The 17,895-nt window shown below is 49.0% G+C and overlaps 1 protein-coding gene across 2 annotated transcripts in view; it reads right to left on the bottom strand.

Moving 5' to 3' along the window:
• PTPN11 (protein tyrosine phosphatase non-receptor type 11) overlaps positions 1–17,895 on the bottom strand; it is a 582,335-nt gene that overhangs the window by 262,698 nt on the left and 301,742 nt on the right. For both annotated transcript variants that reach the window (XM_086943082.1, XM_086943081.1), the window contains exon 6: positions 11,089–11,202. In XM_086943082.1, the coding sequence (XP_086799208.1) occupies positions 11,089–11,202 (114 nt within the window). The remainder of the gene's footprint in view (positions 1–11,088; positions 11,203–17,895) is intronic.

Raw genomic sequence — 17,895 nt, 5'->3', positions numbered from 1 at the left:
AGTGCTTGACAAACAATGGCAATAAAAATTGAAATGAGGCAGTCTTAAAGAAGGCAGATATCCTGCAACCAAGAGGACTTGTGAAACACTGTTCATGGTGTAGCCAACATTATATGCATTTGTTGCTCCTGAGATCCAACAAACATAAGATACGCCCAAAGAATTATTATCAGCTAAAGAATAAAAGTGGAGAGCAGAGTTTGATGTAGTAAATACATTTTTCGTCAGAACACTTGCATAGAAATATGGAAATGTGAACAAATAGAAAGGGTGCATGGAATGAAAGAAGGTGAATTTGACGTTCTATACTAAAAATTGCTCATTTTAATTGGAGACATATATCACTTTCACAAATATAACAATAACTGTTGCTTTTTAAAGACAATACGAAAATAAAAAGATTTTGAATAACGTGATAATTAAGTCTTTACTGACTCCTTCCTTGAAATTTGTTTGTTTTCCTATTTACTCTGAGAAATGTCTTTTATGGGTAAATACAAGACTTATACAGTCTTTGTAGGTGACAAATATAATACCGCAGTCAATTACATGTAAGTAATTGAGAACTCTCCAATTATTATTTGATTAAACCAACTTTGTATCTATTTATGGAGTAAAAAGTGAAGGTCAACTTGATAAAGGGCGTGTACAGGTATTTTGATAATTTGATACTTCCAAGTCCATACAATTTAACACCTGATCCACTGTGCCACCTTTGTTCCTAAATCCATCCAATAATTTGATTAATATCCAGCTATTCCAGTCGACTACACAAACATTTAGAATTCATTTCCGGTACAATTTAGGGTGAGCATTGTACAATGAAATTGGTTGAGATTATAGATCCCTACTACGATCATTGTTAGCTGGGTCTGGTGGCGCAGTGGACTAATGCATCCACTGTAGGGGCCTGTGTTCGACCTCATGGTCACAGGTACTAATCCCGGTGGGCCCACTCAGCCTTTCATCCATCTGAGGTCGATAAAATGAGTACCATTGAGTTGGGTAACAATATACATCTGTTATTCAGGGCCTTGAGACTCTTGGGTGATACGTGCGCTTTAAAAATACACGTTATCTTTTACAAAAAAAAGGACTTTTACAAAAAATACACGTTATGTTATGTTTTTTATATGTTGGCACTAAAAAGCCTAATTTAACTGTCAAAGAGAACCATCAACGTGGACAGCATTTATACACATTGCAGCCAGGACATATGACCAAAAGTACCAGCTTAATAGTGGTCATTAGCTAGATTACCATGGTGCACAACCTCTATATGGTGTCAATAAAATTCAGAAATGGCTTTATGATAGAAGCTGGGGTTCTGTAACTCCAACTGAGGCAATTGATTTTAAAAACCTGCATCGCGTGCACTATACTATACTCATGCTCGTATATCAATGATGTTTTTGAACTCATGGAGCAAGCAGGAAGAATATGTTGTAAAATCGTCAAATAGATGCAAATGTTGGGGTCCTCGTTAAGGTGTTCATGGGCTGGGTGTACTGATGGTTAAAGGAGGTTACTGAAATCTCATTTCAAAAGTATATAAGGGTCATTTGGTTTAGTGCGTTAACAAAAGATAAATCTCAGAAAACTATTGGAGGTGGCAGACACTGCTACTAAATTGGCACTGGCAGCTACATGGAAGACGGAAAAACGATTGAATAAGTGGGAATGAACAGCAAAAGTATGGGACAGTTTGGTTCTAAATTTGTCGTAAACAATCAAGCTACCTTATCAAGGAACATATGCAGACAAACCAGAAAGACTTTGCACTTACTAAATTCTATGTCAGGACCGGAGGCTTCAGATTATGCTTTTCTCTCTTCGCTGTTTATTAACATCACATCGCACAGCAGCCAGAAAAGCATCAAAACGTGAACATTTTTTGTAGTATTCCCAAAATAGGAGTCTCAGAAAACATTGTAATAACATCGTTTAATAACTACAAATCCCATGAGATGAACATTTAGGCAGTCCTTCTTTAGTGTCCATAAACCCCAATATAAGGCGTCCAACCAACGAACTCCTCCTCTTTCTTCGCTGCTTCGCAGCCAGTTAAGTGCTATTATCCCTCTCTTGCACTTTTGTGTTTGTTGAGGTTTTTTTGTGTTTTCTTCTATTCTATTGCATTGAGTATTGCTTTGGGGGGCCTGTGGGGTTTTTCTTCCCTTTCAGAGCCCCTTCCATCGAGGGGACGCCTTCGCCCCTTACGCGATGTCCCCGTGTATTCCGCGGTGCTGAGTCACCGCTAGAGGGCGCCGTCGCGTCTCGCCTGCCCGCGCGCAGTTTTCGTCTCATTGCTTGGAGCTGCGCTGGGGAGTCGACATCGCAAGTGCCCTGCTGCCGCCTAACCCTGACGCCCTCTTGGGTTGTACTGTCCCGTTTTGAACGCCCCAATGGGGTCTGTATTGTGGTTGTACCCACGTTGAAGCCTGCGGGCGATTTCAGCACCTTTTTCTGCAACAGCTTCCGCTGGGGTGTTCCCCGCTTGAGCGCGCTGGGAGGCGGTGCGGCCCGGTCTCTGGAGAGAGGGTCGGCGCGATGTAAAGGCTGGTGCTGCCTTTTAATTGTCCGGTTCCACCGGCCCACAACTTTTGCCAACCTTCGGTCGGCCCACACGTGGCAGTCTGTGTACGCCATCGGAACCCTCAGTTTCACTTTCTTTTCTACTGCGTAGCGCCATGGCTGAGGGGTACTACGTCGAGGAGGAGGAGTCCCACCAGTACCTCCAGGACGACGAGTTTTATGCGGCTGTGGACCAGTCGATTTATCGGTGTGTACAGGAAATCGTTGGGCCTATGGAGGACAGACTTTCAGCCCGCATTGTCCAGGAATGTGCCAAGTTGGCACCGACCCCGGGGGGATCCCCGGCCACCGATCCTGGCCAGCCTCCGGCGGCCAAGAAGTCTCGTGGGGACGCAGGTCCCAGTGGTTCGCAGGGTGTGGATAAGGACGCTTTCGAGCGCCTACGCAACGCTTTTCTGGCTAAAGCGTCAGGGTCGACTCCCAAGGCGCCTCCGCCTAACACACCTTCTGCACCGGCGAACGTCGTCCCGACCTCCCCGGGGGGGGGCTTCCCCCGCGGATACCGACGACGACGACGACGATGGGGACTCCGTGCGGTCATGGCGACCGTCTTCCAATTCGACGGAGTTGCCCAAGGACACCTCGGGCATGCTGGACCCGGACGAGATCATGCACCCGCGGTCAGCCGCCTGGGCGCCTGGCGATAAGGTGGCGCAGTTTGTGGCGGGCCGCCTCCGCAAGCCCTTGGAAAAGGAGGCGCGCAGCTGTCTGAGGGGCGAATGCCCTCGCCCGACTTTGGAGGGGAAGGTGGCCATGACACCGGAACTTGATGGGAAAATGGCCACCTTCATGGCGAAGTTCGTCAAGGACCCCCGGAAGGGGATCGACCGTTCCTGGCGCTCCTGCCAGGACAAGCTCTTGGACACCATTGGCCCCCTCACCAAGATTCTCGATATGGCCGAAGAAGCCAAGGTGTCTGGCAGCGCCATTTGCCCGGAAGTATTGTCCAATTGGGCGCAGCGGGCGGTTGTCTTCTTGGGGAATGCCAACTGTGCCCTGTCGACCGAGCGGCGTCGGTCGCTACTGATAAAATTGGATCCCAAATTGGGCGATTTGGCTTCGTCGGAAGCTGGCGCTGTTGCCCAAGGAGGACTCTTTGGCGACCCATTCATCAAGGAGCTGGGGAAGTTTGTTTCCACCTTCACCTCCCTGGATAAGGCCCAGTCGACCATCAAGCGGGTCTTCAACCAGCGTTTTTCCCGGGGGGCTGGTCGTGGTAGGGGCCTCAGGACCGGCCGCGGTGGTCAGCAACAGCCCGGAAAAGGGCATGGCTCCGGCAGAGGAGGTTACAACTCCAACGCGAATTATAACAACTTCTACCCCACCAGAAGACAACGTTTCAGGGGACGCGGAAACTTCCGGAACGATTCCGGCGGCAACAGTTCTCACGGTGAGTGTTATCCCTGCAGATCAAGTGGTTATTGGGGGGAGGTTGGCGTGTTTCCCCCAAGCATGGGAGGCTCTTACATCGGACGCATGGGTCCTTCAAACCGTGCGGGGATTCCGCATAGAATTTTACGACCAGCCGTGCCAGGCGGTGCCGCCCCGGCATATTATGTTTTCCCAATCGGACGCGCTCTTGATCGACGAAGAAGTCTCGGCGCTTCTGCGCAAGGGGGCTATTTGTCGAACAACGCGCCACCCCCGGGGTTTCCTGAGCAATATTTTTCTTGTGGAAAAGGTGGACGGGGGCAGACGACCAGTCATCAACCTCAGGGAGTTCAATGGCTGGGTGGTATACAACCACTTCAAGATGGAGGGCATCCATCTTTTGAGGGACGTTTTGCTCCCGAACGACTGGATGGTCCGTCTGGACCTCAAGGATGCGTATCTGGTGGTTCCGATTTACCCCCCGCATCGTCGTTTCCTTCAGTTCTGCTGGAAGGACATGGTGTACGAGTTCAAGGCCCTTCCGTTCGGTCTTTCCTCGGCCCCTTGGTGCTTTACAAAGATTCTGCACCCAGCCATAGAAACCCTGCGGGGTCAGGGGATTCGGCTTATCGTCTATCTGGACGACATCTTGCTGTTGGGCCAGGACCCGAGCAAGTTGGCCGCCCATCTGTCTCAGACGATCTCCCTGTTGCAAGGTCTGGGGTTTATTGTCAACAGGGAGAAGTCTGTTTTCACCCCCGCCCAGCAAATGGTGTTTCTGGGCTTTGTGGTGGACTCGGTGAAATCGACTCTCAGTTTGCCGTCCAGAAAGATGGCCAAAATAAAGCATCTGCTTCGGCAAACTATCTCCAAGTCTCACACCTCCCTCCGGCAGGTGGCCAGAGTAGTAGGCCTTCTCTCATCGTCCATTCAGGCGATCTTCCCGGGCCCTCTTCATTATCGGGCCCTTCAGCGGCTAAAAGCGCACCATTTGCGCAGGGGGCTTTCCTACGACCACTTGATTCCCCTGTCGGCGGAGGTCAAAGAAGAAATGTCTTGGTGGCTAGCCCACATGGAGGCGTGGAACGGTCGCGCGATTTTCGGGTCCGTTCCAGACCTAGTGATAGAGTCAGACGCCAGCAGGTCTGGCTGGGGCGCCCGCTGCGGGGATTTCTCCACAGGCGGCGCTTGGTCGTCAGACGAACAGCGCCTTCACATCAACTGCTTGGAACTTCTAGCAGGCTCGTTCGCCGTCCGTTGCTGCATGAGGGACTCGGTGAAATCATGTGTCCTTCTACGGATGGACAATGTCTCAGCGGTTCGGTATGTGAACCACTTAGGGGGTCCACGGTCAAGAGCCCTCGCGGACCTGGCGAAAGACTTTTGGGATTACTGTCTCGCTCATCAAGTCTCGGTTCAGGCGGAATACCTGCCGGGTCAGGCCAATCAGGTGGCGGATTGGCACTCGAGGTATCTCCGAGACTCCAGTCTGTGGAAGCTGGATGCTCAGGTGTTCCGCTGGCTGGCGGCGTGCTGGGGTCCGTTTTCCATGGACCTTTTTGCGTCCCGTCTGGACTTCCAGCTTCCGAGGTTTTTCAGCTGGAGACCGGATCCCTTGGCGGAAGCGACGGATGCGTTCCTCCAAGACTGGAGTCAGGAACGACCGTATGCTTTTCCGCCCTTCTCAATGATAGTACGGGCCGCGGCCCAGATCCGCCGTCAGGTGGCGGACGTGGTGATGGTGACGCCCGTTTGGAGGTCGCAAGTGTGGTTTCCAGTTCTTCTGGAACTTTCCTGGGATTCTCCAATCCTACTCCCCCGGCTTCCTCGTCTTCCCCTCAATCCAGACGGGGTCCCTCACCATCTCCCCCAGGGTTCTCTCCGCCTCATGGCATGGAGGCTTTCAGGAGACGTTGGTCGCTCCCTGGCCTTTCGAACTCAGCTCAGCACTTTTTGTCCAAGGCCTGGGCAGGCAGCACTGCCAAGAGGTATAGATCAGCTTGGACCAGGTGGGTTCGTTGGTGTCTTCGACGGGGTTTGGATCCCATGGTCGCAGGCCTCGTTCCTATCCTGAATTTTCTTGCAGAACTCTCTACCGCCGGATTGGCATACCGGACGATTAATACGATACGCTCTGCCATTTCGGCAGCTCATGTGCAGATAGAAGGAGCAGCAGTTGCGGAACATCCCCTGGTATGTCGACTCCTTAGAGGAGTGCGTCTGGCTTTACCGCCGGAACCACGGTATTCCGTCCTGTGGGATGTTAACGTGGTGTTGAACCTTTTTCTTTCCTGGCAGCCTAACAAGTACCTTTCCTTAAAAGAACTGTCAGCTAAACTGGCGATGCTCTTGTGCTTAGTATCTTGTCGCAGAGTGTCTGATGTGCGTGCCCTGGATGTCACGGCGAGAGCGTTCTCCCCGGACGGGGTGACCTTTACCGTGGGTCGACGCACGAAATCGGCTACGAGGTCTATTTCCTATCCGGCATTTGCAGATGCCCCCAAGTTGTGTGTGTTACAGTGTTTGAAAACATATGAGGATGTTACAACGGAACTTCGCCCTCCGGGCGAACGGCAGTTGCTGATTGCGCTGCGCAAACCGCACAAGGCTGTCTCTTCCCCCACTATAGCCCGGTGGGTGCGTTGGGTAATGCAGGAAGCTGGTATTGATACGAGGCAGTTCGGAGCTCACTCGGCAAGAGGGGCCATGGCCTCAAAATCTTTTGCCCTTGGGGCACGCTTAGAGGACCTCATGCGCGCTGCAGATTGGTCTTCGGAGTCCACCTTCAAAAGGTTCTATTTTAAGCCAGTGGTGGATATTGCTAGTTTGGTGGTGAGTAAGCTTTAAACAAGCATAATCTGAAGCCTCCGGTCCTGACATAGAATCGAAATTTGCCTAGTGTAGTAACGGTAAGTTTCAATTCTATTAAGGACACGGAGGCGAGGATTATCCCACCCATGCCTCCTGCGGAGATCCCGCCCGTACTGGAGTAAGTAATCCGTTTTCCGACTTGCAGTTGGTCACTGTTTTCTTGGAGTACATGTCGAAGACTTGCTAATCTGCTTTGTTGCTTTGCCTTCATGCTTAGTGGTATGGCTTGGCTCACGCTGTTCTTTTTTCCGCCAGGGAATGATGGTGCGAAAAGAGATGCCTGAGACTTTGGCCTGACTCGCCACGAAGAAAGAGGAGGAGTTCGTTGGTTGGACGCCTTATATTGGGGTTTATGGACACTAAAGAAGGACTGCCTAAATGTTCATCTCATGGGATTTGTAGTTATTAAACGATGTTATTACAATGTTTTCTGAGATTCCTATGTTGGGAATACTACAAAAAAAATTCAAGTTTTGATGCTTTTCTGGCTGCTGTGCGATGTGATGTTAATAAACAGCGAAGAGAGAAAAGCATAATCCTTGCCTCCGTGTCCTTAATAGAATTGAAACTTACCGTTACTACACTAGGCAAATTTCGATTCTTGCGTTTATTGACAGTATTAGTGAAATGCATGCTTCGCGTGACACTACAGCCACGAGGATCAGTACTTTTTCCTTAGTCGAGTATTGGTTTCCCATACCTAATATTTCCATTTTTGGGGACTAACAAAAGGGTATTTTTCTCTTTCAGCAAAGTCAGCTCTACAAACTCCTGCTTCTATGCAATTCATGCCCAGATGTAGAAAAGTATCCTCAACTAAACAATAAAACCATGGTTTTGAGACACAGTGACAGTTAAATCCCTGCTTCCTAACTTGATGATTTGGGTTCAGTTCGAAACCTGGTCTGGATTGGCCAGAAATTCAGGTGATCGGCTCAATAATAAACTAGGACTGACCTCAAATGTAATTAATAATAAAGCCTTATCACTTGCAGCTATACAATCTGAGATGAACCTTCAATTTTTGCATAGCCATGTAAAAAAATCTGGGACCTATGCCTGTCCTATAAGTTATACCTAAATTCACTTCTACATCTTATCAGAATACTGCAGCTAGTTCTGGTACCACAACATAATCGTGTTCACATGTATTAACTGTTCTGCAGTGCCTATACTGGCTCCCAGTTAGACAGCAAATAAAGTTGAAAGTGTAGGAGAGTAGGGTCTGCAATCCTATGATCACCCAGATTTTTTGCTTTGGTTTCACTGGTTTACGACTTTCTCTGGCTGTGGGCCTGCCAATCAGACCCACAGCCTGGCTGTTCTCTCTCTAAATTACGACATGTACCCTAGGTGCATTTACCAATTGGTACTGGGCCACCTTATCAGACCCTGTAACTCAGGGTATAGGTGTACCCAGGGCCTACCAGGGGCTGAAGCATGTATTATGCCACCCCTGGCTGGCCTCCTAAATCTGACACAACTGGCTGCATGACAGCTGGGGCAAAGTCGTGTAATCACCCTTTGCTGTAGATATAGTATACCTATATCTAACCCTAAAAATGGACACACAGATTCCTATCAGTCACTCCTATGGCAGGCCTTGACAATCCTGAAGGCAGAGTGCTTGGAATCGTGTGAAATGGTGCTCTGGCATGAGCTGAGCCCGTTTGCAGCTTGCGGAACCAAGTCCTAATAGCTGTTCCATGATAACGCATACCATATACTCTTAAGTGCATTATAATCCTTGCGGTTAAATGCTATCTTTGGTATTGCTTTATCAAAACATGTCGAGTAAGGTGTCATACGAATTGGAATACTAACCCCTCGCCAATTCTGGCGACGGGGTTAGCATTCCACCCTTCTAGAGGGACACGACATGTATGTAACTGTGAACCCCGGTTAAAGTTAACTGAAGCCTCAGCTCCACAAAATGGATGCTGCCACCACAGACACGAGTCTGACCTCCTGCTGCTGGGAGTCCTTCCAGCGAGGAGAGCTTGGACAAAGGGTTTCCTGTCCGGGGCGGTGCTAGCACCATCCCAGACAGGGTTTTGTGTATCCTGGGTAGGCAGGGCTTTACAGGAAGGTGACTGCTGAGTGGCACCCCGGTGCTCACTACGCATAGGCCGGCCAGAACCAGTTCCAGGGGCACACCAGCCCCTCGCCTGGGGAAAGTCCAGCATGGGAGAGGGGTGTAACCACCCCCCTCCTAGTCCCACCCATAGGCAGGACCTAGTCACCGGGTCAGCCCCTTTTTCTAGTATAAAGTTAGGAGCGGGCCCCCTTCCAAATTAGATCATCTTTGGAATCAAGACACGACTTTCTGCGAAAGGACTTCAAGATTTCTTCTTCAAGATTCTCCCTTGTGGCTAAGGAGTAGTCACCCTGCATCCGCAGGCACCATCTTAAGAACACTGCGGTCTGCTGAAAGTCCTTCCTCCGGAATCCGACTGCCCAGCTCGACGAGAACCGGCTTCCCTGGCACCTCTGACCTCTACTCACCTCTACAGCAAAGCTGAGAACCGTGAGTGCGACGAGACCTCGAGGGACCGGCCATCTTCAAGACTGCACAACTTCTTTCCAGCACGACCGCCGAGGGATCCTCTGCTGAGTGCTTTGGGGTCCGAGAAGCCCCGACCCTGAGCAGCTCCAGCACTGAAGTACAGCCTCCCAGCATCTCCACGATCTGCGATCACCTTCTGCTTTTTGCTGCTCACCGCGTTGTTTGGCTACTAGCCCGCTGGCTTGTGGCCTTCTTAACGACGCCCGACGACATCACTGCTGCTGGTCTGGTTGCTCCAGACTGGCCCTTGCTCCCTTCCAAAAGAGGAGCACCCCGGACCCTCCTGGTCCACTCAAGACACCATTTTAGGTCCACCGCGTGGGCTTGAATTAGCCAAGGCTTTGTTGCCCAAACCTGGGTCCAGCGACGCCGACAGCTTCATCCATCGTGGGACAGCTCGCTCCTCCATCCTGGTCGCCGACAACGCCTCCTGGTCCGTGAGATCTGCAGAGCCCAGCGTCGCCCACTCACCTAGTCGAGGTGACTACCATCCGGTGCCCTCCTGGTGCCACCTGACTACTGGCTAGTAGTCACGAACTTGGTCCCCTCTGCTTTCAGGTATCGTCCATCTTCAAGATCCAGGCTTGGATCACTTCGAACTCTCTTCACTGGTCGCCTTCCAGCATCTTTCTTCCAGGCTCCTGGTCCGTCTACGAGGATTCCCGACGTCTTTTGAGACCTATGCAGCTGCAGCCCCTGGGCTAGGTAACTTCGGCATTTCGGTGCCCCAGCATAGCCTCACTATCCAAGGGTCAGAATCCACTTTTGTTTTCCTCCTACCAGGTCGGGTTCGCCCGAGAATACTAACTTTGCTTTTACTAGCTACCATAGACTTTGTCCCGCATCACGCGTGAGAGTGCACACTCTGCACCCGAGTCCCATGGGCCTCCTAGAAGTAATCTAAAGATTCTATAGTCAAGTCCTAGCGATTCCAAAGCCTATTAGTACTGTACTTACCTGCTAGTAATTTCGCATTCCACTTTCAGAGTATATGGTTTTCCGTGCCCCTCGGGCATTTGTATATACTGTGCTAACTTAAGTATTTACGTAAGAGTTTTGTTTTGTGCTTAGTACCCTGTCCTCATAAAGAGTACAGGGCTGTTGTGATTCTAATAAATACACTGTTTATTTTCATAACACTTGTGTGGTGTCCTTTCACTTGGTGTTCAAGGGGTATATGTGATGGTATAACAGCTGGCTTAACACGTCCTCTCGAGTCTTTAGCCTTAGACTGCTCGTATCCACGCTACTAGGATAGCTGGTCTATAAGGTTGACTTACAACCAATCATCAATAAGGGTTGTCTGGACTGATACATAGTGTTCACTAGAATAGTGAGCACTGCATATCAGGACAACTTCTCACAGAAAGCTCTCAGGGTAATGTACAAGGCGATTGAGACCCATTTTCTAAACCAGTAAAATTGTCCTACCTCAAGCACCTACTTATGGACAATGATTCCAGTTTGTTTCTTGGACAGCTGAAAACATGGCTATTCTCCAGCAATGCTAAAGCAAACAGTTCTTTTCCTGCTAGTAGCCTAGTTTTTGTCATACAAAGCATGTACCAGTAGAGGTGTGCTATATACATAAATACATTTAGTAACTTTTATAGAAGCGACAAAGCAGTCATCAGAATATATTTAAGACAGTAATATACATGTTTAAAAAATGGCAGCTGACTTACCTCAAATTCTTCCCAAAAGCCTTGCTTGACCTTATCTGTTGTCTCTGCTAGCTTGCTTAATTCTTTCACACGGCTTTCAATTTCAGCAGCATTGATACGTGTTGTGTTCAGTGGCTAGTGGAAATAGACAATAAAAACTATTAAGTTTAAAAATAACATTAATAAAGGAGAGTATAGTTCTTCCCACAGGATTCGATTACTTCCAGTTATAAGAGAAACGCAATGGCGTCTTGTATAAAAAGAAGTTTGAAAACAAAATTATATCAGCAATCCTACATGTAATAAAATCAGAAATAAAACAAAAGTGGCAACATTAAATAGTAAATAATCTGGATATCTATCTTATGCTAGTTGCTTCGAAAAATATTCTTCCTTTAAATAGTTTCAAATATGTTTTGAGGTTTACCACAAAAGTTTGTAAAATTGTTCATAGCTGGTGGGACCATGTTACAACTTTCGTTGTAGCAGTATTGGCGGTCCAGAGAGCTTCAAATATTTTGTATTTGACAAGAATTGCCTTGTGAAGAAGATACAAAATGTCAGGAATCACCTGGTATTGCTCATACCAGCGCACCAAAGACTGAAGCTTGTGACCACTGCCACTAAATAATACATTTTAGAGAAGGTGACAAGTAAAGATTCAGGCGCACAACAAGAGTATGGCACACAATAGAAACCACACAGTAAGGAGTGGTGCTTCAAAGCAGGGAAGGGAAGGTCACCCGGCTTCCCTACAAGCCCAGAATTCTAGTTCCAGGTATAGCAATTTTAACAAATCCTTGCTGAGCACTGCAAATATCTACAATATATATGTGACAGTGTAATATCAGTCCAAATCTCAATAAATGTCCAAAACTATCCAATCAACAGGTGATATCAAAATTCAATCCATTAAAGTAGAGTCACTCCAATTGAGACACCAAGGTACGTTGTTGGTCACAGCATCAGTCAATTTTATTTCATTCTTCTTCCATCAATCAAGATTGGCAGCCAACACGTATTTCATCAGGCATTCATATCATGCCTTTTGACTTCTTCAGGGCTGCAAGCCAAGAAGATAGTGATAAGACTCTATTTACAAGTCAACTCTTTAAACACACCATTGGGTAGCTTAACAAAAAGTAAAATCACCACCTACCTGTAGGTCATAGTATTAGCATGACTGAGTTTATTAACAAAAAAGGAAAGCACCCGGATAAATTAGTGCATAGCATGGTGTCTATAATAAACAGGACAGGCAACTGGCGCCTGTGATACACGCCAGTTGCCGATTTGGGGACCGGAGTGAGCGTACACGCTTATTACGAGCAGTAAGTTTTTTTCTTCTTTACTTTAAGCCATGTTTCACAGCATCATAGGCTGCTGTGAAAAATGTCTCAAAAAGTGTGATCGCCAGAAACGTAAAGGATGTGTGAGGGAGGAGCTGCAACAGACATCGGGAGGCAGAAGGAGGGAGAAGGAAAACAAAGGAAGGGTAGGTTAGGAAGGTGGACTGAAGAGTGCGTAGCAAAAGGTTTTGTTTTTTAGGTCTCGCCTGTCGATGCGCATGCGCATCGAGCAAGCGAGACTATGGTGGCTTATCCACTCTTTATCCCCAACTTGCAAGGAATCGTGGCGATTCCTTGCAGTGCACGAGAAATTTAAGCTCAATGTGCATGCGCATTGAGCTTAAAAGCGCGTGCACATGCCCCCAGCCGCCTGCCTTGCCTACTCTCCCAGCTGGTGCCGCTCCACCCCCTGCGGCATCAAAGGCTTTCACGGCCGGCCGGCCATGCTTTCAGTTTCACGACCGGCCGGCCGTGTGAAGTACATTTCAAAGCCCGCTCTCCCTGCTCCGCCCCCTGCTCCGGCCGAGACGCATTTCTCCTCCCTCCTCCCCCCTGCTGGGTCAGGTTACCCTGCTTTTTCTTTCGCTTTTTTTTCACCCGGTGACATTGTTGCCTTTAGCCCTTCCCTCACCTCCTCAAGCCGTTACTCGTTGCCTCTTACTCTCTCTCTCACACATGCACACTCTTTTCCCCTCTCTCTCGTCCCTCACTTTATGCCTCTCTCCCTCCTTCTCGTTTTGTCTCTCTAAATCTCTCCTCTGTTCTCTCTCATCTACTTCTTCTCTGTTCACCTCTCTCCTTGTTTAAGAATCCCAGTTTGCCCGCAGGCACCTATTCCTGCTTCCTTGCTCCCACTCTTAAGAAAGTTACTGTGGAACCAATCTTCACAGGAGATTTTCAGATTTACGACTTATTTACGCATGGGAAAACATTAATTTACACTCGTGTGAGTCACGCTATGTTTACTAAAGTTAAAGAAGTGCTGTAAGTACTTTGCATAAGAGAGTGTAACTTGCTTGGTGACAACTTACTAGGTCGTAACTTACACATTCTTTTTTGTACTCCAAACCTTTTAATAGTAATCATTTTTCATAGCTGGTTACGTTACAGACTCAAAAGATTTCTATAAACTCGTGCACAATCCTTCATTTTATCGTCAAGTTAAAACACATGTAATCCCCCTCCCGGAATGCCCCCCATACCGAGTTGCATGGATTAATCGGCCCCTTCCTTGGAACGACGCTGTCCGCCGCTGTGCCAAGGTAGCCACGTCCAGTAGACAAATCTGGTTTGCCCCTTGTGCGATGACGTCGTCCTGTTCTGTCTTGCACTCTTCGTGGCTACCATCGAACCTATAAACTCGTGCACAATCCTTCATTTTATCGTCAAGTTAAAACACATGTAATCCCCCTCCCAGAATGCCCCCCATACCGAGTTGCATGGATTAATCGGCCCCTTCCTTGAACGACGCTGTCCGCCGCTGTGCCAAGGTAGCCACGTCCAGTAGACAAATCTGGTTTGCCCCTTGTGCGATGACGTCGTGCTGTTCTGTCTTGCACTCTTCGTGGCTACCATCGAACCCCGTGGTAGCCACAGCGCACTCCCCTTTCGAACCCGCGACCATTTAGCTGTTCTCATTCAAGAGGGTCTTTTTGGGTGACAGGTATGTGTGTCTTTCATCCTACCAAGTTTTCTCTTAGGTGTCACTTGGGGGCGTGTCCAGGGGTGTGTCAGGGGAGTGGTCATTCATTCAGGTGTCACTTTCTGGCTCCTCGCGCCTCGAGGCGTAGCTGAAGATGCACACGAAGCCGCCCTGTTTCCTTTCACTCACCCTCAACCCCTCACCCTCACTCACACTCACCCTCACTCACCCTCACCCTCACTCACCCTCACCCACCCTCACCCTCACTCACCCTCAACCCCTCACCCTCAACCCCTCACCCTCACTCACCCTCACTCACCCTCAACCCCTCACCCTCACTCACCCTCACCCTCACTCACCCTCAACCCCTCACCCTCAACCTCAACCCCTCACTCACCCTCACTCTCACTCATCCTCACTCACCCTCACTCACCCTCAACCCCTCAAACTCACCCTCAACCCCTCACCCACCCTCACCCTCACTCACCCTGACCATCACTCACCCTCAACCCCTCACTCACCCTCAACCCCTCACTCACCCTCAACCCCTCACTCACCCTCACTCATCCTCACTCACCCTCACTCACCCTCACCCTCACTCACCCTCACTCACCCTCACCCTCAACCCCTCACCCTCACTCACCCTCACCCTCACTCACCCTCACCCTCAACCCCTCACCCTCAACCCCTCACCCTCAACCCCTCACTCACCCTCACTCTCACTCATCCTCACTCACCCTCACTCACCCTCACTCACCCTCAACCCCTCACTCACTCACCCTCAACCCCTCACCCTCACTCACTCACCCTCAACCCCTCACCCTCACTCACCCTCACCCTCAACCCCTCACCCACCCTCACTCTCTCATCCTCACTCACCCTCAACCCCTCACCCTCACTCACCCTCACTCACCCTCAACCCCTCACCCTCACTCACTCACCCTCAACCCCTCACCCTCAACCCCTCACTCACCCTCACTCTCACTCATCCTCACTCAACCACCTTCAACCTCACTCACCCTCAACCCCTCACCCTCACTCACCCTCAACCCCTCACCCTCACTCACTCACCCTCAACCCCTCACCCTCACTCACCCACCCTCAACCCCTCACCCTCACTCACTCACCCTCAACCCCTCACCCTCACTCACTCACCCTCAACCCCTCACCCTCAAACCCTCACTCACCCTCAACCCCTCACCCTCAACCCCTCACTCACCCTCACTCACCCTCACTCTCACTCATCCTCACTCACCCTCAACCCCTCACCCTCACTCACCCTCACCCTCACTCACCCTCAACCCCTCACCCTCACTCACTCACCCTCAACCCCTCACTCACCCTCACTCTCACTCACCCTCACTCAGCCTCAACTACTCCCCCTCACCCTCACTCACCCAAAACCCCTCACCCTCACCCGCACTCACCCTCAACACCTCACTCACCCTCACCCTCACTCACCCTCACCCTCACTCACCCTCAACACCTCACCCTCAACCTCAACCCCTCACCCTCACTCACCCTCACTCACCCTCACTCTCACTCACCCTCACTCTCACTCACCCTCAACCCCTCACCCTCACTCACCCTCACTCTCACTCACCCTCACCCTCACTCACCCTCACCCTCACACAGTGCAATAGTTCTCAGACCATTTCAGTTAGAGCTTTTAGAAATGTTTATGGCTTTTTTTATTTGTAATACTTTCGCATTGGCTACAGGAAACAAAAATGCTAAACATTTACAAAAAAACCCATAAACAATTCTAAAAGCACTAACTCTAATGGTGCGAGACCTATTGCATTTCCAATGCTTGTTTTAAGTACTTGACAGAGCGTGTGGCCAGTGGTAGGAGACTGGCTGCCAGCAGGAAGCCATACTAAATCCATGCTCAATGGCTGGGAAAAACACAGAAGCCCTGGGAGGAAACAGGAGACACTTTCAGCTGACAGACAAGAATCAAAGAAACAAGAGTTACGTGGAAGCCAACCAATGGCAAGTCATGCTAAAGGGCGGGCTCTAAGCCCGCTTTAAGCTTCTTTTTGGTTAACAAAAGTTTTGACTGTCTCAGTCGAAACCTAACAATTGGCCACTCAGCTAATTTTGAGAGGTCAACTGAAGAAAATGTATTGATTCCTATTTCATTATCAACACAGAATAGTGTGACCAGATTCTCGAAACAAAAACAAACAAAAAAAGAAACAGGTCAAAGACTTAGAAGTAGGACCACAGATTGCAGCAATCCTTGACATAAAATTAGGACTATTTGGAAGCTGTCATAGCGATAGAAAAGGGACTACAATGACCACCTCCTCCACAGATAAAGATTTACGAACGAAAAATCCAAGGTCTTTTATCAGCTGCAAACTTAGTTCCATTTCAACAGACTCTGCCATAAACATTTGCTATAGTTTGTGACCACATTTGCCTTGACACTCCAAGTATATGTTCTTATTAAATAAGTCAATATGCTATAGTCCTCAAAATCAGGTACTGCTGCAGTAGCAAATCAGAGACTGTAAAGGGGTGAAGAGGAAGGACAAGGAGACAACCCTGTGATGTCATGGTTGGCAAAGGGTGCGTAATCTCACTGTGCACCTTCTTACAATTTGGTGAGGTGGGTGGGGATCTGTAGTATTTTTAAATAATAATTTAAATCATTTGCGTCTCTTGTGCAAATAGTTAGTGATAAAAGCGATGTGGAGCTGCTGATATAGAGGGATCGCGAGCAATGGCCTCTTTTCAGTTGTACCCAGTACGAGTCTCACACAAATGGAAGCTGAATCAGCTCTCGAACACCACAAGTGTCAATGTCACATAGCCTGGTAAGGCTGACATCAGTTACATATTAGGTTCAAATGTGGTTCTCTAAGTATAGCTGAGCTGAGTGCAGAATCGTCGTTTGCAGCTGGAGGAGCCTCAGTGACGCATACAACCTTAACGTAAGCCCGACTGCAGCCTCTTTGTTAACAAAAAAGGATACTCTGCAAAGAGCAGAGTTGCTTTGATCTATTCATCTAGCCATTGGGATCCACTCCCTGGGTGTGCGCATGTTCCTAGGTGTGGTTGCATTTTGGGGGGGGGGGGGGGGGGGGGGGAGTATCACCATGGTCTTCTGACCCCTGATAGCTAAGTAAAGTAGATAAAGACAGCAAGGCAATGTTAAAAAGTAAAGCAGATGTTTTTATTTAAAGTAAATGTAGAATGTGAAGAAGTTGCCGATATTTGTCTCTGGAAAAGATGGCAGCCTAGGGACCTTATTCAGCTCCGACTTGTGCCCAAGAATGTTTAAACAAACGGCCGGTATTTTTTGGAGGGAGTGGAAACACAACACAGGACAAACAACAAAGAGAAAAATTCCCACAACCATTTAAATACTCATGTAGCGAGTCTTGTGCTGGCTTGGAGGGCAAGTCCTGTGTGGTTCCTGATTGCAGGTGCGGCCGGGGTGGTAGATCGACTAACGCATTTTGCCTGACCACAGGATCAGTGGGTGCCATGGCTTCCGCCACAAAAAGGCTGGGATGCCAGCTGATGTTGAAGTGGTTGTCAGTAGGGGGTACCATTGCCAGAGCCACAGAAAGCTTGAAAAAGCTGATGTGGTTGGTGTGGCGAGGCAGACAACCCCAAGGAGCACGCTGTGGCTTGGCTGTGTTTTAAACTCGTCAGAGCAGAGTCGGTTTTATCCCCAAAAAGGCAGGTTCCTTTAAAGTGTCTGTACATGCGGTCTTGTACTGATACAGGTCGTGGGATTGGCTCAGACTTTCGGGAGCAAAATCGAGACATAGCTACACACTTCTCAGGTGTACGAGAGTAGTCGTTTGGGTCTTTTATGTT

This window comes from Lissotriton vulgaris, chromosome 11 (genome assembly GCF_964263255.1).
Source record: "Lissotriton vulgaris chromosome 11, aLisVul1.2, whole genome shotgun sequence".
Classification (NCBI taxonomy): domain Eukaryota; kingdom Metazoa; phylum Chordata; class Amphibia; order Caudata; family Salamandridae; genus Lissotriton; species Lissotriton vulgaris.
Note: the sequence above shows the minus strand (reverse complement) of the source record. Positions and strands in the feature narration are given on the sequence as shown.